The sequence below is a fragment of the Pholis gunnellus genome (genome assembly GCF_910591455.1).
Source record: "Pholis gunnellus genome assembly, chromosome: 11".
Classification (NCBI taxonomy): Eukaryota; Metazoa; Chordata; class Actinopteri; order Perciformes; family Pholidae; genus Pholis; species Pholis gunnellus.
In genome coordinates this window covers 15,864,289-15,887,385 of record NC_136538.1, presented here as the reverse complement: position 1 = coordinate 15,887,385, position 23,097 = coordinate 15,864,289, and the positions used below count along the sequence as shown (strand labels likewise).

The 23,097-nt window shown below is 41.0% G+C and overlaps 1 protein-coding gene across 1 annotated transcript in view; it reads left to right on the top strand.

The window, feature by feature from the left end:
- Positions 1–547: 547 nt before the first annotated feature.
- The window catches only part of neurl1ab (neuralized E3 ubiquitin protein ligase 1Ab), a 30,745-nt gene continuing 8,195 nt past the window's right edge, over positions 548–23,097 (top strand). The window contains exons 1-4 of the mRNA XM_079168950.1: positions 548–791; positions 5,445–5,686; positions 7,117–7,438; positions 21,167–21,883. Coding sequence (XP_079025076.1) covers positions 758–791; positions 5,445–5,686; positions 7,117–7,438; positions 21,167–21,883 — 1,315 coding nt within the window. The 5' untranslated portion in view covers positions 548–757. The remainder of the gene's footprint in view (positions 792–5,444; positions 5,687–7,116; positions 7,439–21,166; positions 21,884–23,097) is intronic.

Genomic DNA, 23,097 nt, shown 5'->3' with positions numbered 1-23,097 from the left:
CCTCCAGCAGTGGGACATCCCTGTGTTATCGGTCAGCTTCCAGATGGGTCCTTGAAAACAGTTTCTGTGGGTTTCTGCCAAAATAATATAGAATATTTTCCTTCCCTGCACTTTTATCTTCCCATCTACTGATCTCATCTACTGTAATGTAAACAAAGACAAATACTACCCTGTATTTTGACAGTTAAAGTAGGTGGGGGCAGCAAATAGGTTAGTCCTCTCAACAGGTGTGTGTTAAAACCTGTTTTATGAAGACTGTGTATCTTCAGGGAAAGACTACAGGGATCATGGAAAGACAGGGCATTATTGATTGGTGACTGCAAACATAAAGGCAGAAACACCATCATCTCGTGAGTCTCTACAGACGTCTAAAATCTATGTAAGGGGAAGATAAGTGTCCGCTGGGAGTCCTGTTAATAATGATAGCGTGTCATTGCTTGTAGACGATCTAGAGATGTCCCCTCTTTGGTAGTTACAGCGTTAATAGTCCCGGGAAGCCCCACCTCCACCACCTTGTATGTTAATTTCAGCGTGATCTCTGCACGGAGTGGAGCGAGCCGCAGAGCGCCCGATCTGCTGCCTGCTGCTTCATGTCGACGAGGCTTTGGACGGACACACAACCTGCCGCTGAGTGACTGTCACGCGAACGTCCTCGTGTTCGTATAATGTCGCCGCTGAGGACGCACAGCTGAGTGTGAATACTGTGGATCCCGCCGGGTAGTGAAGAGAGGAAGGTGAACGCACCTTGCATCCAGCCATGGGAGGTCAGATCACCAGGAATACCTTCTACGGTAAGCACATCTGGCATCACGGGTATTGATTCTTTATTACTAATGAAGCAAGTGGTTATATTAGTAGGAGACGATGTAATCGAGTTGGAAGCGTGCTTGTGCAGCCTCAAGCCTGTCTGCATGAAAACTGTAGGCGTCCTGGTTGACTAAAATAACTGAGAAGTGAAAGAAGCCAAGTTTTTCCACCTTCTGTAAGTCACGACTGGCTTTGAATAGGAGGGAAGAAATGACAATTTGATAACCCTGTACATTATCATGTTATATAAACATCCCAGAGATGCATGCTTCTCAATAGTGTCCTGGTGAATCTGGCTTACAGTGCAATTAAAAGATGTCAGAAAGGATAAAGTGAAGTTTGTTCATAACTTTTCACACATGGTTTGTTATTTGTTTGAAAGTGACACACTCACAGGCTTCCTGAATGCCTCCATGTTGGTAAACTGTGTCACAGCTGTATGTCCTTTTATCGTTCTACTCACTTGGCTGTCATACATGTATCAAACAGGTGCATTGCACGTTTTTATTTACCCATTTTCACATTTCAGACAACATTACGTTTTCTTGCAGACACTCTCTAGCTAACTAGCTAATACAACACACTGAGTTACTCATTAGTTATTTGCAAAGACAATAATAATGTATGTTGTTTTCATTTGCTTTCTGCAAGTGATAACATTCAACATGTATACCTGAACTTATTTTTGTCTGTAACGCAATTCAAATGTGCTAAATGTGTTTGTTTTATATTCTGACAACTCGATTGTCAGAAAAGTAGTCAGCAACTATTTTTATAATTATTTAATCACTCAGGTTTTTAAACAAAGATGCAAAATGTTCTCTAGTTCCTGCTTCTTAAAAATGAGAATACTGCTTTTCCTGAAAACGTCCTACTAGAAATCCTTGGCCCTCTGACAAGAGCTCAGTCAGGGCCCTGAATATGTCATCCCTGTCATGTTGCAGGGCCCCTGTCCAGCTCACGGGCTCTTGAATCATTCAGCTCTCCCCATTTGGCAAACTGCATGATTGTATTCCTGAAGTTTAGACATCACAGTGTGAAGTTGACACAGAGGTTAAACCATTTTACAAGAAAGGGGATTCTTTTTATGTTTTGAGTGTGTGAGTGAAGTTTTTAAATGATCATAGCGGTGAGGTTACAAGTAACATTGGATTCGCTAGCTCAAAAACTGTGCTTCACGTTTGGCTTGTGTCCCCCCTGGTTTATAAAATAACTCCAAAACAAGTAGCACTGATGGTTCATTACTTAATATTACTAGATAATTAATACATAAAAAAATCAAAACACTTCCTAGTTCCAGCTCCTAAAAAATGCTGTTTTTCTTTGTCCTGTATGATGACAATCTTTGGGTTTCTGACTGTTGGTTGGACAAAACAAGACATTTGAAGACGTCACGAATGATCAATCCACTAATCGAGAAAATAATCTCCGATAAACAAATAACGAAAATAATTGTTAGTTGCAGCCCTAAACCTTACAATACAGTAAATTACAATATATACATTATACATACCTGTTAGCCTGGAAGATAAAAAAGACTAGAAACAAATCTCTTTAAAGTCCATGATATCAACTAACTTTCAATTGCTTCCAACAGATTTGTCCACTGAAAAAATGTATTTATGGACTTTTTTCCACAGGCTCCAAACTTTGTCCACCATTATAATACTCTTCTATCACTTACAAAACACAATGCTGCCTGTGAAGGAAACAGTCAACTGGGGAGACTATCAGGCGGACGTCTTTTCTATTTTAGTGTATAATTCATAACTTGTCACCAGATGAAAAATGAACAGCATTGTACAAGTAACAGGACTGATACACAGCAATACATATGGGAAGAAAACGTTTAAAACGTAGTGTTGTATAAGAATCATTGCACTGAAACCACACAAGCTATGACATATTTGCAATAGCTAAAAACATATCCATGCCCTTTGGCTCTGTCGGATGCTTCCTGTGAGTGCTTGCGTTGTGAGAGAGGGCCACCGAGCCGCCATACGAACGTCACACCACATTAGGGCCTCTGCTGGGGCTCCTTAGTGAGACCCAGCCCGGGGATAAAACACAGAGTAAGAGCGTAAGAGGCCAGGTGACACTGGCCAGGGCCGCTCTTTGTCTCTTTAATGTTTGTCCTATCCAATTAATGACAGCAAAGGCAGTCAGGTTGTGTGCGGTGGTGAATTAAGTAACATTATCCTTCCTTAAGTTGCTCATCTGACATTCGTCATGGCACCTCTCTTTTATCGTGACAGGGCTCTGGTCACTGTTTACCCCGATGTCTCCGTCAGGTTGCATGACTTTTTAAACACACTTTAACAGCCACTGTATCATCAGCGCCTTTGGCTCTAACCAGCTGTCATTTACATTAAATCAAATGTGCTATTTTTATTGTTTAATTTATTTACTTATCCAACTTCATTCATAGTTAATAAAGTCCTCTGTGTGCTCTGAATGCTGTAAACCCAAGATGCCTGGGATGTAAAATAGAAAACAGCCTGGAGAATTCAATTTCAAAGCAGCCGAATTTATATCAATATAGTGAAAAAGAAAGATGTTATTGGACTCTTTGTTAGATGGTAAAGCACAAGGCCTGTGAGGTGTAGCTCGTGTTTTCAGACTTTACAGGAAATGTACTATCCAGTCTTGGGCCTGGTCGTTAATGGAGTACAATACAGTCCTGTTTTGTTTTCCAGAAGACATCACGTCTGACATGACATCATGGATGCAATATGGTCGAAGGATTTGTTATGACTTCATTTAAGACCACTGTTGTGCACAGAGCACAATTCAACATTGTTCTGCAGCGACAAGAGCATGCGAAGAGCTTAACAAATACACTGCACTGAGCCCAGAACACTTGGCAAAGCCTCTGTGATTGTGATGTGAGGGGAAATACTCCTAGTTCCTAGTTTAACCTCCACAAATTAGAGACTTTAACATCCAATAGTGTCGTTATATCAGAGCTGGTCTCAGAAGTCACGTGATTAGTCACTGCCGATCCTGACAGTGTTGATTGATTTGTCTCCAGGGTACGATACAAACCTCTTGACCCGCCAAGGTCACTCAAAGGAAAGACAGAATAGTCGTCTTTCAGCAGTGGCTCATAATATAGTCTGCTTCTCTCACGAACAAACACAGCAGCTCCTCCACAGTCTTCCAAATGTAGGTGTGAGAATACAAACAGTTCTCAAGGACGAAGAAGTGTTAATGAGGCCTGAATTATTTATTTGGATTTCAATCTCGGCACATTGGCTTTAAATGGCATTGTCGAGAGGACTTACAGAAAACTGTATCAAATCGCTTGATGAGATTATATTTGACCATGTCATCCATCAAGTCTGAATAATCCTGCCTTACATTTAATGAGATCCCAATGTCTGTGAGAAACAACACCACAGTGACCTTGGTTTTGTGCTTTGAAGATAACTGTGAAAACACAAATAGGGAGAGTTGGTCCTTATGAAAGGGAGTGAGTGTGAAATCAGGCCCATGATGACATTGAGCAAACTCCTAAAACCCAAGAAGATGTTTTGCTCTCTTATGAGGTTACTGTAAGTGGGATCAGTCATGATTCTCGCATTTTCACACGGGAAAAGCTCTGCTGCACGCTATGAGGCAAGTGTTCCCATTTGAGTCAGCTCTCATTTAGCTACTTTCTGACCGGGAAGAACACGATAAATGCCCCAAAACCTCAATTAGAAATCGTGATTTTCTTTTTTTCACCTCCCGTTCCGATAAGGCAGGTAGTGTGTAGTTGAACCGCAGGCAAAAATACTGTGATTAATATGCACCCTTTAAAACATGAGCCACAACTGGAAATAACATGCAACAGCCATGCCTCGCTATTTTAAGAGTAGCCTTGAATATACAGCCAGCTGAACATACACGCATCGAGAACTCCTGTAACATCTTAAAGTTTGCTTTCTGCAGCGATAATTCAGCTGTTGGAGATGAAGTTAGAGCCCCTTACATGTTAGCTAATCATTTTTGTTTTCTTTATCCTACATTTCCTCCTCACTACTGATTGTTGTACAAATGTGTTCCAGCACGGTGATGTATAATATTCTGCTTCTTCTTATAAAGAAGAAGCAGAATAACAAAGAGTTCTTGGTGTTACCGCAGATGGCCATTTACTGAAATTAAAGCATTTTGTATGAACGTCTCACAGCTACATTGTTCTCCTTAATTGCGTAACCAAGGGAGCAATTCTGTCCATGTATTTCTTTTCCCATCCAAGGACACTTTTGCATGTAATTTACCTTGCACATTGTTCTTTCATGTCTACAGTACAGTAGATGTGTGGTTGCACTGTGCTAGAGAAGCTGAAAACAGAGCCCAAGTAGATTATTTGAATTCATTTTTACTTAATTGGATGTTACAGGAACAGATGAGATATGTGAGAGTAAATTACATGTGACAGCAGGTCACAACCAGGAGTCCACCTCCCAATGTTAGAATATACAGTATATAAAATGAAGCCTGTGGGGGTGCAGACTGTGTAATCTAATAGTCTAATCTAATCTAAAATCTGGCTATTTTACTGTAAATTGTGCCAAATTCATTCAGTCATGTATTTTCTTCTCCCCATCTGTGGGCCAGACTTAGCAAGCAACCACTTTTCTTTCCCCACATAGATTCTCTGAACGGGCCGTTTCCCGCCACATCTCACCGATGCCACCACAAACCCAAGCGCTGCCTACCCATCCAGCCGTGTGGAAGTCTGTCCTCCTTCCCTCTCCTCTTCCATCCCAGCACTAAGGGCTCGCAGATCGTCATGGACATGTCGCAGAGGACCGTCAAGAGACAAGCCAGCTTCTGCAACGCCATCACCTTCAGCAACAGACCCATCGCTGTGTATGAACAAGTTCGACTGAAGGTAAAACTATAGCTGTGTCCGAGTGGCAAATAATAGTTATTATAGTAGCTATATAAAAATATAATTGAAATCAATAGACTTCTAAATGGGGCATTGATAGAAACTATTGTGAAAAACGCAAATGTAGGAAGTTCTCATAACAGAAACAAATACGACGGCTATGATGAGACCTCAGAAAATGAAGAATAAACTGAAAAACTCTTATTTATTTTTTGATGTCAGGCCTGTTTTACCAAATTTCAACCTGAAAGCTGCAATTTGTAGCACTAATCAAAACAAAAGCAAACGTTTCTTAAATAAGCAACAGTAATTTGTAAAACATGATGCTGCCACCATGTGAAACGACCCCGAGGATTACAACATGGCCAGCATTAGTCATCCTGATGGCTTCCATCATTTTATTGTATAAAACGTTACTTTGCAAAACCATACAGTGCAACAATTTCTTGTAAAGGTTATTACTCCCAAGATACTGCACAATCAACATAAGTACATACTGTATTTTGTAATATTAGGCTAAATTAAATTAGGACACTAATTGTGACTGTGATAAGTAGGTTCAAATCCTTTCTCTTTCATTTCCTCAGCATGTTTTCATTTTTCTCCTCCCTCCCTTTTTCTCTCTTTCTCTCTCTCTCTTCATCCCCCATCTTTGCTCTCCCCTGTTTTTTATTTGTGTCTTTTCTCTGCTCTTGTGTGGGCCAAAGCAGCAGCAGCTTAGAACAAGTTTCCACTTCACCTATCGGGCCATCTATGTCTCGAAAGTGAGAGAGCAGGGCAAGCATTGCCATGTGAGGAACACTGTTATCTGGCACGGTAAATGCAAAGTAAATAGAGGCTCAAAATAAGACAAAAATCGTTTGCAGGTGATAAACATACCAAGATATCTTTTGTTAATTTGATTCAAATTGATTTTTAGCTAACAGCTTGGCACTATGGACTATGGTGGTCTATGTGTTGGTCTAAACTGAAATAGCTCAGGATTATCTAGCAACTATTGGATGAATTGCCATGAAATATGGTACAGACATTGAAGTCTCCTTCAGGATGAAATGTAGAAACTTTGGTTTAATATAGCGTAAATCAAGTAAAAATTGAATTTGTCCAAAACTCTGGCTTTTGACCAAATAACTGCAAAAATAACGACATTCTTATCATCCTCTTTGTGTTTGGTGCTTATGAGCCCATATTAAATGCTATCACATGAAATGAAATTGTTAGTTACGCCGACTAAAGTTAAGCTATTTATACTTACTATACATCAGCATGTTAGCTTTGGAACATGTAAGCATGCTGATTTTAGCATTTAGCTCAAAGTACCGCAGTGCCAAAATTCCGCCTCACAGAGCCTCTAGCACGGCTGTCTTTTTAACTTGTGTTTTACACAAAAAAAAGTACATTTTCATGAATCAAAAATATGTATTCTCCAGATCACCAAAAAGCAGTGCTGCTGGAGCGGTGCTCTGCGTCTTGGTTTTACATCCAAAGACCCATCGAGGATCAACCCAGACACTTTGCCAAAGTACGCCTGCCCCGACCTGGTTTCACAGATCGGCTTCTGGGCAAAAGCCCTACCGGAGGAGCTCTCCAACGAGGGACACGTCATCTCCTTCTGGGTGGACAAGAAGGGCCGGGTGTTTTACCGCATCAACGACTCCAGCCCGATGCTGTTCTTCAGCGGGGTACATGTCTCTGAACCGCTGTGGGCTCTCATAGACATCTACGGCCTCACAAGGGGGGTCCAGCTGCTAGGTGAGTCATGCATACAAAACCAGGTCCTTTCCAGGAAATATTTACTGTTAGAATTGTGAACTTAGCACTAGTATTTGGGTTTTATTTTGTTGAGAGAGAGAGAGATAAAAGAGATCTTTATCCATGCTTGCATCTTGCCTCTGGGGATGGCAATGTCAGTCTGTCAGTCGGTCGGTCCTGACTAATATCTCAATGACTTTTAAGGATTTGGTGCTAATATGCATGGTCCCCAGAAGATGAATCTCATTGACTTTAGTGTTCCTCTGAATCACAATTTGCCAATACTTATATATCTACAGTATATCTGCAAAAACTCTTGACATTCCCATCAGCATCAGCTGTACTTTGTGTTTAGTGCTAAAATGTGAAGCATGCTAAGCTACAATAGCACACACTACAGAAGTTATACAGCATTAAACATCAGCACAGACCTCACAGAGTCTTGTTACTATAATGCCACACCACTAGAAACCTTTCTGCAGCTAATGTTAAAAGGTGATGTTACATACAGCTGCTCCACTTCTCCCACTTTCACCAAATAGCTCAGTGGAAAAAGATGGTGAAAGATTAGGGAGATTGTATAGTTACCACGGTCGTTAGTATCAAAGACATTTCCCTGGAGGGGGAATTTCAAAATGTCTGAAGTCTGCTCTAACAAGTTCTACGTGCTGTTTAAAGGGTCATTACATCAAAGAAATTAAGAGCAAACAGGTCCTCCACAATTATTAACAGCAGTTTTTCACCGCACTGAAGTATCTTTGGATTGCACTGAGATGCATTTATGAAACACATCATGCATCAAAAACGTCTGTCTCTATTTTGGAAAACAATACAAAACTATTCAAAATAGATAAATGGGGATCCTTGTGGACGCCTCAGTACTTATTTATAACCATTTCCAAGTATTGCGCAGCCTCTCTCCAAAGAATAGAGGCTGTCAGCACTATTAATAAAAATAGAGGAGGCTCCCATATTGTGTAGATAGTGCCATTTAACCTCATTTCTCCCTGTGTAGTTGACAGCGAGAACCATGCTATCTCGTGATGGGCTGTTTGGTATCCAGCACCAGAGTGCCACTATCTGTGGTTCACTGGCCTTGGGGTGCTGATCAGCACACAGCTCTTGTTGAAGAACAAGAGGAGTGTGTTGGTCATCCCAAGAGGACGCACAAAGAGGAGGGATGATGTCAGGGAATTACATGTCTGGGGTGATTTTTTCCAAGCAGTCGAAACCAGAGGAATGCCTCGCTCTGTGGATCCATTTTACAATTAAAATGAAGATATCCCTTAATGTTTAGTCGTCATGTAATCTGTGCCTGTGAATGAGGCTGGCAGCCCTAAATCCCACTGTTTCTACTCTGGTTTTCCCACATCGATCACCTTCATCCCCACATTGATGGTTTAAACCGAAAAGCCTCGGCCCTCAGTCAAGCTCAAGGATCACTTGGCTATCAGCTTTCCTCTATAGCCCGAGAGCTTCACTCCTGGAGAGCGTGGTATATCTCAAAGGCCCAGTATTGTCTCGGCAGTTGGCTGAAGTTCAGCAAACACTTAGCCTCTGAAATATGGGCGGACACATCAAAGTCTGGTGTTGCGAACTGGCACATTTGCATATTTTCCTTCAACAGAAGGGTGCATTTAGTTTCTTAATGATGCTTACACTTGGGTCTGGAATTAATGCTGCACCAGCTGATGGATTGAGCCAAATGTCACCTGTTGTGGGCTTGTTATCACACAATCTGTCCAGGTGGGAGTTACAGATCTGCTGCAGTTGTTTTCTTTTACAGGAGACAAATGGAGCGTGGAGCTGTGAATGAGCTCTGTGGAGTGTAGAGAATGGCTTGGTGAGGTGACCTTGATTTGGCTTTTGAGATAAATGTGCTAGACAGTAAAAATATGAGAGAAAATAAGTTGAGATAGACTTGTTGACTTAAGTGATATAGATTGCTGGGTAATGTGTTTCAAGAGCTTAAGGTTTCTTAAAGGGGCACTCCACCAATTGTACACATGCGGATCAGTTTACTTGTCACAAAGAGTAGCACTCAGTTTGTGAGACAGTTGTATAATGTCTTCTGTGGCTCTGAAGGGACATTTTTACAGGTGTGCTCTGTCGATTTAGGATTGTAGCTTGGGCTGACACCTTCTGGTCGGTTGGTCGACCGGTTGGACCTCAGAGATATTACTTTCATGAGGTGAAAAAGCGCTTCACAATCCATTATTTTCAGGTGTCGAGGGACGTGTCTGTGTGTGAGTGAGTGAGTGAGGGAGAGAGAGAGATATCATGTCTTTCATGAAGGGCTACTTGTTTTATCCTATTCAACAGCAAAGAAAACTGTTCGGAAAGATCCTTCTACTCATCTGTAGCTGCGTTCGGACTGCAGTGCTCCCTTGGTGAGCTTGTCTCTGTCCTTGTCTCAGTCCTCAGTTCTGACAGTTGTGCTACTATAATGCATAAAGTTGGTGGTTGAATTTGGGTGGTTGATTAACGCATATTTTTGCGGGTTTTGCTTTTATAAGATTTATATTTTGACCTGGGCTTGAGATTTCATATTCCGCATTAAAGGCTGCGTTGCAAACTGAGATGTGGCTTTTGAAAGATATAGGCATTTACCATTAAGGAAAGATGGTATTGCGTTGCATTATGGGAATTGTAGGATTCAAAGTTCTGTAGTGTGACCCAAACTAGGGACTAAAAGTCAGGATATCACGATATCTGCTGCTCCGAATTCAACCTTTCTGTTGTTAATCTGTCTTTTGTGAGACCCCCAACTTTTTGAGAGTCCTTCTTTGAGGAAATAGAGGTATATATGAGCAGTGATAACAGATCTCCACTTCCCTAAACATTTAAACATTGTTTCTCTCAGCTGAACCATTCTTGTGATGTGACCTCATTCCCCAGCTGACACAACCATCAGCTCAGAGCAATCAGCCTTCAGTCTCGCTTATTTTAAGACCATGTACTGAGCATAACTTTATCTGATCACATCCTTTCTGCGAATAGCTTCCTGATCTTAAATATTCCATTGATTAATTATGAAAGCGCTCACATGTCAGCACACATTACCGTATGTGTCACGCTTTATAAACGTCTACTGAAGCCAGTGTTACAGGCACAACGCGTCATTGCTTTTCTGATCAAATATTTTAGTGATTTGATTATTTTGCTTCAACTAATTGTTTTTATGATCCTTCCTGGGGGGAATATTTCTATGAAATTCATTCTGAACTCATGATAAAGACAAACTATTTCTATTTTTCATTCAATAGCAATGACCTGCTATGAAAGTGATCCATTTTAGCAGGGTTACAGTCAGACGTTTGCTGTTGTTTTGATCCTGTGGATAATATGCATCAAACACCGTTTGTGTCTGTGTGATCTTTTACATCCTTACGGAATTCATCACAGCTGCTATCCATCGTTGCCTTTTCTGTTCTCTCAGTGCAGCCTGCTGCCAAACAGCTTTTCCTGCCATCAGGTCTCATTCTGATTTTGAAGGATCTTTTGTAGAGCGGTGTTGTGTCCTCTCTAAGCTTTTATCAAGAGAGTGCAGTTCAGTAGCTAGCCACCCATGCAAGGAGTCAAAGGTGATCCTGAGATCAGTGAGACAGCCTGAAAGCTGAGATGGTATTGCGTAAGAGAGAAAGCTAAATTAATCTGCTGAAATCAAACTGAGCCTCAGGGCTTGTGCAGACCAACAATGCTGCCCATGCAATTTAAGAAAGATCTGTTACATCACCACACTTGTCCTACTCACGCAGCTATCAATAAAGACTGAAGTGCCTTGCTTGGGTTTTGTACAGAACGGCCTGTGCTAAGCTGAGACACATTAGGGCTTAGAGGGGGTGACAAAAGGTTTCCTCAAGTGTATAGTATGTGTCAAGCAACATAACTGCTTTCAAAGCACAATTTGTCAGCTGTATTTTTTACAAATGTCTCTAATTACTTATAGCAGTTCTATAAAGAAATCAGGCTTTAGATACAACTTTTTGAAACAAATATACCATTTCCAAACAGACTTATTTTAAAATGTAAAGTTTTCTTTTTTTGTCAACTTTTCAAGTTTGTTGTAGAAGCTCCAGAAATCAGGTCACAAATAACTTGCAAGAGTCTTCAGTTTCCTTTCCCTGAAGCGAGACACATATGGGAATGCTATACCTTTCTGCTGTCAAAGTAACAGTGCTTCCTTTACACATGTCTTAACAGAATGTGTTTGTTTATGGGACGACTCCCGAGAGACCACAGCATCCCCCGTTTTGTACAGGTATGATGGATTCCATCCAAGGTAGATAAGCGGAGCGAGTCAACGGCATCCTTTGATGGATGCAAGATGCTCAACTGGGGGTTTGTTTACAAGAGGTAGATGAGTCACTTAATCACTGACAGACTGGTAGTGATCCGTGAGACCGGCGTCAGCTAACATCATCTGCAACCTGTCTCCCTAGTCATTAGAGAAGAATCCAAAATGGCTGCCAGACTGTCAAGAGGCTGCATGAATCTCAGGTGATTAAGAGGAAGGTGTTGACATCAATCATGTCTGTACATGGCATTGTAATGCATTAAGCCTGTAGAGCATCATGCTGGGGAAAACCTGGCGCTCTATGCCTGTCATGCTTACCAACATCCTGAGAGACATCACTAATGTTTCCACCTCGAGGGACCTGGTGTTTTTGAATTCAGTTTGCATAGATGTAGGTTTTGAGCCGTGTGAGTGGCTCTATGGATGGGAATGAAATTTTGTCAATAGAAGTACGACGGGTGTCCATCAAATTTTGCACAGCCATCCCTGACTTTTCATCTGGCGCCACCAGCAGGTTTGATTTTTAACTTAGTTAACTTAAATATCTCTACTGGATACATTCATAGTTCTTAGATTATGACCATGTCGTTCTGTTTAAAATGACTCGACAATTATTTGACAGATTTGTTACAAATATTAATGTCCCCCCTCAGTACCATCATGCCAAAAAGCATTGCACACAGCCCTCCGACTTTTTTGTGCATGTCTAGTTGAAAATGTCTGAACTTTTCAGAAAGTCGCTGGTGTTGTCGCTGTCGCTCCTTTTCAGGCAGTCCTCCGGTTGGTGCTCATGGCAAAAAAACAATGTCAAACACAGCAGATGGTAGCCTAAATAGCCTAAAACAATCAAAGGGATGATGCCAGTCCATCATACAATGGCGGTTAGAGTGGTGATATATGGTCATAGAAGTAAAAATCCACGCAGTGGGAGCACTTTTTTGATGAAGCGTCCTGCCAGCGCTTTTCTGTCCCTATAAACGCTATTTGGTCACACGCCCTCTGAAGCAGTAACCAAAGAATATTTTACATCAATTTTCATCCTCATCACTGTTTGTCTGTATGTCACACGACTGATCAGTTAATCAACGTATTGTTTTAGCTCAAACCAGCATGCTAGCATTGTCATTGCGAGCATTCATTCAGCTAAAGCACAGCCTCTTAAAGCCAGCACGGCTGACGTGTTGTTTTAAATTTACTGGTGCACATATTTCACAGTTTTTAAACTGTTGTTATCATTTGATACTCGTGTTATTTTAACACAAATGTAAACCGTCTGTAAGCAGTTAAAGATCACTGCACGTTTGACTCATACCTGTTTTTTCAACAGATAAAGATCTTTAAATGCTGAAAAGCTCTGTGCTGCACAAACATGTTGGGTTGTCTGAACCTGATTGTGCCGTACTTTCCTTTCTTTGTGTCTATTTTTGTCCGTGTTCTCTCTGTGGGCCTAACGCTCACTCACAGATCTCACTTATTGTTTCACTTGTCAACGCAGATTATGTGGAGTTTCACAGGTTTTGATTTGTGGATGAAATGCTTTTAAATATAGTGGGGTCAGATAGGTGCAACCTGACGCAAGCGCCCAGAAATACAATGACTGGGTGAAAAACAAAACGAGGGCTATAAAACATCAAATATAAGTACAACTTTAAATGCTGTGTTAAACTGTATCTTTAATCACGTTTATTACACTTGAAGGTGAGGCCCCTGCCCGTTTCCACAGGCCTTCATAAGAGAGCAGAACTCAACTCGTTTGTTAATTTTGATTGATGAAGACACACGATAAGCCTGAAGGGGTTGATTACCCTGAAGTTCTGCAAATGGATGTTGTAAAAATATGTTCAATTTCTGGTCGGTTTCTTACTGCAAAATACTCCAAAAACAATAAACTGGAAACTCAGCATGGTAATAACAATATGCAAAGTCATCTGTCAATTATCAGTTTCCTGCCAAAGGCAAACAGCAGACATTGAGGGAGAAAGGCAGAGAGAGAGATGCTAAATGTCCATATTATAAACATTTAGTAATTTCCTTGAGCTGAATTCTTTTGGCAGTATTAGACTCAAATCATGAATCACACTCCAGTCCTGTCGCTCTTTTTTTTCTCTCTGGCTCTCTCTGTGTGCTGATCACGCCAATAAATCATATGAAACCTGATCCTTCTTTCAAGGGACTGAACATTTAAACCTGATTATCGTCGCATTAAGATTTTTCAAGACTATGGACGCTGTCCCAAGTTCTCCTCTTTTGGAAGTTACTGAAGCCTGCAACTTATCTTCAGGTCAAGAGAACCAGTTCGGCCCATGTTGATACCTTTTTTGGTTAAAAATTGTGAGGCCGGAAATAATTGCGGAGCAAAGCTGTGGTAACCTTGTCCATTTCTAATTAGGTACATCGTCTCTCTTAGCTTTCCAACCATGTTTGATGCTGAAGCTGTAACTTTGCTCCTCGGCCAAGTCCTCAGTTCCTTCCCAGGGGCAGCATAACATAGCTTTACGTGCTAAATCTAACAATTTCTGTATCCAGACTACTTATTACTTTCATTCATTTTGGAAAAAAAACAAGTGTACCAACATTCATGCTATAGTCACATCATTTTTAAGTGTCTTCTTCTACAGTGCAGTATTTTAATTGCCAAATGTGATGTTTTTTTAATTTGTAATTGCTTGCAGGCGTTCCATCTTGATTGGCATCTGCAGCTGCGCACTTGGCACTAAAGCCTGATGATAGAGATACATAATAATAGTGCATGAGTCACCTTTTTTTGTGTACTAACTGCCAAAACAATGTACAACAAGGATTAGAGTGTAGTATTTATACATGGGGTTGAATCTGGATGCAGATAACCTAGATAACCTAAATTCCAGGCCAAAGGCACTTTAGCGTAGTCCCTTGTTTATTACATATATTTATAGACCAGCATGCTTTAATACTAAGCTGCGACATGTTTGAATATATTAAAGATGTAAAGATAAACACATTGTGGAGGCAGGACTTCATGTTGGGACTTGAACAAGGCTTGTGCAGTACGGCCAAGAACATTGAAGAGAAGAACATCTTAAATACAAAAGTTGAAACTCATGATAGCGGTTCACCTTTCCCAAGATAATAAGCCAGCAAGAGAAAAAACGTTGGATGAAGGCAACCATGGTAACGGTGCCTCCGAGGCTGGTGTGAGTTGAGAGCAAAGAAAAGAAAGTGCCAAGAAATCACTTGAAAAAAATAAATAATAAATAAGATATTCACAGACTCAGTGAAACATTGAAGGGGGGAATTGTCTTTGCCATTGCATTTAGTTCAGCATGTGGGCTAAAACAAATACTAAAGCCAGCTTACAATGCTTAAAAACATCCGTAGAGCTGAGAGGAACTGCAGATTCTACAGATAATGATCTGTGTACGACACGAGCGAAATCTTTCCCTTTACACAGTGATTTGTCCATTGCTCATATTAAAAAAATGATAGTTATAAAAGTATAACGCACTTTCCTTCTGGTTTTAATGTTATTGCTCAATCAAAAACTAACCAGGCTCCTTAACCTCCTTACACATTTTATAATAGATTTTTTTGGATTTTCCTTCTAGAAGTGAAGTCATTCTGTCAGACAGTTGGTTACAATGAAATCAGAGGCCCCGGTATGAACGAAAATGTTCTTTGTCCTAACATCTGCCAGCATGTACACATGCGGGATTTGGGTCTGTGTATTTATGTGAACTCTGTTTCAAGTGATCTCAGTGCTGGGAATATATTTGATTTGTTGAACCAAAATAAATGCTGCTGGACAGGCCATTGTGCCTCAGCTGGGATTTAATCAACCCAGATGGAATCGAACAGATTTGCGGAGAAATCAAAATAGAAATCGTAATGGAGCCTGTCAGGTTTAGATCCTGGGAGCCGAGTTGTACAGAGGGAAGCCTTCTGAGAGGAAACTAATCACTTTCAGCTGAACAGAGTTTGGCCAGTGAAGACGTTAATGTGTACTTTGTATTCTGTGTGTATTTTTTGTGCAAATATGTATGTCTGTGCAGTTTTCATAGAGGGTGTTTCAACCAAAACAATGAGATGAATCTATGATTGGAGAAATGTGTCTGAGATCTGATTGAAACACCAAAAACACCTCATCAACACTCAAAGGTTTTAAAAGAGATTCAAAGCAGGGCCGTGTGAAAGTGCACTGCAGAGACACTTTTGCTAAGCTTAGCTGGAAACACTGTTCTCTTGTGACATCCTTGAAGGGCTGAGCGTCGTTTTCACTGCAGCCATTTGTCACCTTTCTTTCCACGATCACGTGAAATCTCAGAACCATCTGGCACTAAGCCAAAGACTCGACTTGATCTCTCAAAAACGCCACGTATGTGGCTCCTATTGCACATGGCATCTGAGCTACTCAAACTGTTGTGCTTCGCCCCGTGTATCGATATCGTAGCGCTCTCCCCTCCTGCTTCACACTCATATACTTGTGCCATTATCTTGAGTGGGATACCACTCCTTAAAAGCTCATCAATGCAGATTTCCCCTTGGAGCCTGTTCTTTTTTTTTTTTCTTCTCTGATAAGCGAAAGCCTTTCCCTCTCCTTTTTGGGACAGACCCCCCCCCCCCCCCTTTTCTCACAGCCTCCTCTCTCATGACAGATGACTTCACTCATTCTAGACAGAGCCCTGGATAGGCCTCCTAGGCATGCATACTTAGGGCAAATCCCCAAATGCACACAAGCACACAATTGGTGCAGCTGACCTTGTATAGAGGTTAGAACTTCACTAAAGCCCCCAAAAGCTTCCTAATCCTGTTCCACCGGGGCCAAGGAATCAACTGAGCCCTCCCTCATCTATTCAGTACCATGCCATTGTCTAACTGGGAGCCGTTCAAGACTAAAACGAGGGTAACATAAAAATGTAATTGAATTATACTGATCAAAAACCACTTTACTGTAATACATGCAGGCCTCTCTCTTCAATGCATTTCCAGATGAGGTGGAGCGAGGCAATTTGTGTTAGCAACGTAGCATCTTTTTAACTGCATTAAGTTAGGCATGTTTTCCCCGTGACAACAGGTTGCCGTTTTTTCAGTTATATCCAGGACGTCCTCCTTTGTCAACAACATATTCACTTTCCAGTAACTGGTTTTTCCGGATCGGTTCTGACAGTTGCAACTTGCTTGAATAGGTAAACCTGAAACAGGTAGAGGGATTTGCTGCAGGTGTATGTTTTGGTGAGGGCGTGCACTTAACTTCCACAGAGCCAAGAAATTCCTCCCATTATGTTCTGGCAAGTTTCTGATTCTTTTTTTCTCACAGCTGCAATGCCCAATAAAAAGCCAAAAACAAGAGGTCAACCATTGACCCTGCAGAACAGTGTCAGTCTGGTATGTGTTCCTCTATTTAATCAGAGCTTTCCTCCTGAGATTGAGTAGCTGGAGCTGTTCAAAGACCACTTCATTTTACAATTTCAGACATGCACTTAATCACGGCTGTATAGTTTTTGTGCCTGAAAAAAGTGATTGAGACGTTGCCTTGCTATTCAAAAGTTTCAAGGACTTAAACTTTAAAATGCCAAAGTTTAATACAATCACCATTATGTTCATTGCATGCTATTGTAAAACCATTGAAGCATCGCCAAATCTTAAAAGTTGAGCTAAACTGCAGTTATTTTTCTGTGAGTGCCCGTGCCTAATCTTCGAGCATAACTCAGAGGACAAAAGACAAGACTGCACCTGTCGGTGTGTGGGCGACATTTTAATGAGTGAGCAGTTTGACAGTAAAACTTGGCTCAAGAGTGAAAACTAAACTGTTTACACCCCAGCTACAAAGGGATGAAAAGATTGCCGTTTGAATATCTCAAAGTCTGTGGTTTCCAACCTGTTTTTTTGTCAGACGTATTGCCCAAGCACCAGATGAACCCAAGTTCCCCTTCACCAGTCATGGTCCAAATTAGAGGCTAACCTTTTTTTCCCACGGGTCACTGGATTCCTGTGGGATTCACACGTGTGGCAGTCAATTTCACTCCAGTGGAAACCGCTTATATGGATCAAAAAGCTTGGGACAGAATCATTCCTATACAAATGCTGTTTGCCATTTTGGCTCCTAACTACGGTGATCACATTTTTTATTTCTTTTTTACTTCTACGATACCTTGCGGTAACCCATCTGCTTTCCAGCTGGCTACCTGAGGCTATGTGCTGCGTGCACATTGAAATCATGACAGGAAAAACAAAGTCATTTTCGCTTAATGAAAAAGTAGTCTCCTTCTGCCTAAAACGAGCCAATGAGCTGCAGCAGCAAAATGTAGTGTTCCTCAGGCAACATTGTGTCGTCTACTCAAACACAGATCAACAGTCAAAACGAATGCGCGTGTGCTTGAATCCACGTTTGAAACCGCTGGACTTTATTTTGAAACAGTTAGTAGAATTAAGTAAATTAAAAATTACTTTATATTTCTGCAATAAATATACAAATGTCAATTTGATGATAATCTCCATGAGAAATAAAGACAAAGTAAGACAAAATAGGAGGTATTCATCACGTGACTGGGATGGAACAGGAAAATGAAGTCAACAGGAGAGGGCGGGATGTGTATATATATATATATATATATATATATATATATATATATATATATATATATATATATATATATATATATATATATATATATATATCAAAATAGCATCAGTCACCAGTCTCAAATATAGCAGCTTCTGTTCGGCACACATGCACGCCTCTCCAATAGATACATAGTTTTAGACACATGTAGAATGTATATGTACTGTATGTATATTAGGCCTAAATTCACAGTGTAGAATAACTAATTATTCTTTGATGTGTAAATACTATTAAAATATCATGTTTATAATTTATTAAAATAAATCTTCCATTAAAGAAAAGTTACAAAATGTTTGTGTATGCTGTCAACTATAATTCTTAGTAAGGAAAGAAAATTGCAATCAGGGAATCCCTCGTTTTTTTAATGTAAATAAGCAGTTCTGATATGATTTAATAACTGATGATGATAAAAGTAGATACTGTGACTTTTTTTTTTTCATACAATTTTACCGCACATTAGGAAAGTTAAGGCTTTAACAATTAGCCATTGCCTCTAGCTATCTTAGCCATATTCAGATAACTGTTTCATCTTCTGTGCTCACATGCTAATAGTTTAATAACTTTTATAGCTGACTCTGTATGTGAGTATTTATATATTTGAATCATATCGTCATTTTCTCTAATTAGTTGGGCTCACAATATTTCCACATACCCCTGGGCGTACAGGTTCCCAGAATGCATTTGCTTTTTACCTGCCTTCAAAGCCTGCTGGAACGTAACTAGTAAATACTACAAACGGAAACCAGAGCGCTTCCGATGCCAAAATCATGTCGCGTTGCCTACAGATTCTGCATTTATGTGTATATGTATGTAGGTATTGTATTTTATTGTGTTGGCTTCCTGGTAAAATAAAATGAATGCAGAATCTGTTTATAGATTGCAGGTACCCTGGTTGTGTATCACTGAATGATACAGAAAGGTTTGAACAGGGCTGTGTATCTCTGCTCTGTGTGTTTGTGTTGAGAGCAGTTCTTCACCTCTTGTCATGCAAACATGAATGTTAGTTTACTCATGTCATGATATGACACAGAAGATAAACACAGCGCATCGTGCGTTTCATCTGTGTAATCTCACTGTGTGACTCGAAGCTTTTTCACATTTGTCAAGCTGTTTTATGTGTTAAATTCTTTCCCAGACTCCTTTTAGACTAAACCAAGGAAGAGATCATACATATTTATGTGGCTCTCACGTCTTTATCTTTCATCGTTTTGTCTTCTTTTATCTTTTGTAAATCTTGTTTTTCCACAATAGGTTGAAACCGCCTTGTACAGTAATGTTGCTATTCTCCTCACGGTTTGTTTTGACTGCTGCGCCACTCAAACTGTGAACCGCAGGAAGCCGCAATAGCAAGAATAGAAATTATCTCTTGTAAGCCCAAAGTCGGCTAACTTTGCCTTGAAGACGATAAGGCTGCTAATAATAAGAGCCTCGGGCTTGGTTGTGGACACTCTTGACTGAGGAAGTAATTAAGTTCAAGCAGTTTATCAGTGGCTGGCCGGAGATGTGCTGTCTTTGTGTGATAAAGAGGAGCTGGTGAGGTATGCCCCCTTCTCTCAAGTGTCCACCCTATTTCTCATCCTCTCCTCCTCTGTCGCACTCTCCCACTGCATCCACTTACCAAAGGGGAAGCCCAAAGCAGATCGAGGCTTAGAGCCACACATCTCAGCAATCGTGTCACTCATCCCTCGGCCTGTCCCTCCCCACTCGCCTCAAATGTCCAATCAGGCTAATTTTAACCCGTGTTGGAGGGCCGTGTTAAATATGGCAGCATGTCCTTCGGCGTGCCGCCATGCAGATCCTTTTGTACCGACTGTGTGCACGGAAAGAGACTGTTCTGTTTTGCAACGATGTTCCCATGTGGCTTCTATTTTACAGTAAGCAGAATTAGCATAGGAAGGGCTATTTGTGAGGGAGACATGATTAGAATGCCTTTCTCTTTTGCCGATTTGAGAAAAAAAAATAAGAAGCTGCTTTTAGCCTTCAGACACATAACTTAAAATGTTAACTGTGTATGGAGGTAGAATACAGTCGCTGCTGCCGAGACAGTTTGTTATGTAAACAGCTAGGACTCGTGGCAGTTCATTTCAGCTATTTGACACCCACAGAATACTATTCAGACACTTTTAATCCTTGACAAAGGCTGAAGGTGAACTGCCTTCATTAAAGAGTTTTTAAAATCCTGCATGTGGATTAAATTGCTAATAATACTGTCTGCATTTTCACAACCTTTCATCTTTCAATTGTGGTAAAAATAGGAATAAGAAATAAGATAAGTAAGAAAATGTGGTTTATTATTACAGGACTCCGAGCTAAAGACAGAGTGGGCGGCTCAAACACAGCTACGCTTTTTTTGTCTTTCAGTGGCTTCATGTGCATCTCTTATCCTGCAATGTTACATAAAGCTGTTATGTCTCTTTTACTGGGATCCAGCCACTGGCCGGCAGCTACATCATGCCCCCACTTAAAGTCACGATATATTTCTAAGTATGGAAACGTTGACATATTTGTTGAGCCTTAGTACGGAGAGAGCATTAGCATGAGTACATTATAAAGCAGAGGAGCTGGAAGGCACCATTTATTGTACAAAGACAGGTACGATGAACGAACCGCAAACAGACAGTGAATATAGCAAGTTGTACATGGGAATATGCTAAATACTTAGTGGGTACTTAGATTAAATGTGGTTCTCTGGACACTTGGAAAGACAGTAAATGGAGATTTGTGTGACTGTATTAGCCACAGACATTGTTTCAGATTGAATCTTTCTTTTCAAACCACTACAAACAAACAAGTATAAAACATTCTTGTGTGTGTTTTTATTTTCCCCCTCCAGACAGCGAGATGGTGACCCTGGACTGCCTGCGTCCTCGTTCTTTTGCTGCGGCCCACCGGGCCTCCATTCAGCGAAACGGGGATGACCCTCGCCTTTCCATTAGCCTGTGTGACCTGAGCCTGCAGCAACAGGAGACGCATCTGGAGGAAGAGGATGAGGAAGAGGAACGGCTACAGCGCTTGAGCTCCGCCTCCTGCCATGTGCCCCAAAACTCTCAAAACTCGCAGCAGTGCTCGCTGCTGCCCAGCCATTTGGACACTGATCTGCACTTCCACTCGGTGCACGGCGTCCACGTCACCGTGCTGGATAAGCACACGGTGGCGCGGCTGGATCACCGCGGTGACGAGAGGACCCTGGCGTTCACCAGTCGGCCGATGCGCTGCTCAGAGACCGTGTTTGTGAAGGTGAAGGCAGGTGTCACGCGGCCCGGGTCTCTCTCTTACGGTGTGACATCGTGTGACCCGGCCACCCTGAGGCCCAGTGACCTCCCGTCCAACCCAGAGTCCCTGGTCGACCGCAAGGAATTCTGGGCCGTGTGTCGGGTGGCGGTGCCGCTCCACAGCGGAGATATCTTGGGCTTTGTGGTGAACGCAGAAGGGGAGGTCATGATGAGCCATAACGGCATCAGTGCAGGGATGCAGCTGTGTGTCGATAACTCCAGACCCCTCTGGATGTTCTACGGTCTGCACGGAAGCTTCACACAACTCAGGATTTTAGGTACGAGCTCACTACACTTAGGTTGCGTTTTAACTGCATAGAAACAGCTTTATGATCTTAAATCTGTTTGGGAGTGCAACGCAAACCGTATATTTAAATGTCAAAATACGGTTATTATTCCCAACTAGTCCTCAAACATTAGTAAGTATGTTTTCTTTCATTTCAGTGCCTTCTTATTACTATTTAGAGTCATGTGTGAAGTTCTTGGACTGTGGAAGAAAACCCACAACTCAAAAGGAAAGAGACTTTATTGGTACAAGAAAAAGCACCTACACAGATCAATATTTCATATTTGCATTAGTTTTAGCAATAGTTTGACTTTTAAATCAAATCACGGTTCAAGGAATTTCAACATGTTCCATAGATGTTAACACAATTTCCATTTAGACGTTATTGCAGTCTGAGATCCTTCAATGACCTTTGGAGGCTGAATTCCCACTCGGCCTAGTCATGAAATAGTTTCCCCCTCCTTAGCCGTGTTGTCTGCTCCCTTGGGTTTTTATCAACTCATATCGCTTGGGAATTTACATTCTACGCCCTCACAGTTTGCATATGAATGTTAACTTTGTATCCTTTGTTGAAGTTGAGTTTCTGTCAGCGCCGTTTGATTCCAGCAGTTTTCACACAATGATATACCTGAAGTTCCCTGGATGTGGGACTGCTTTCACAGTTTGACTCAAAATGAGCCAGGATGAGAACATGTAATGTCTAACGGGTTCAGGAGCTGTTGAAAATAGTGGTTTAATGTCAAGCAGTGGTTGTACGTTTTGGTATTATTTTCCTCTCCAAAAGAATTTCTGGGTTCTTTTGATTTTGAAAGTGAAACCATACATGTTATGAACCACACAGGCTACAGGTATGCTGTTGATGTGAGAAACAGTTTCGTTGTTTGTTTGCCTCCATGTGAAGATCTTCAGATGAGTTTATTGTCTCTTTCTGCTCAACACATTCTTTGTATGTTGTAGCAATGTTCCCCTAGTTTTGAGAATTTTAAAAGTCTCCGATATCGCAAGTTTATTTTCTAGAACATTTAACACGTCTTCAGCAAAAACTTAAAGAAGCTTCACCACATTTTGTGCAAATCCAATGTAAGTTTGAAATATTCAGTACGTCTCACCCCGTTTTATAGAGTTCTGCACTTAAAAGGATTTTAAATTCTCCATTTTTCATAAGATGGAGCTCCAGCATTTCTTCGACTTAGTATAATGACTGAA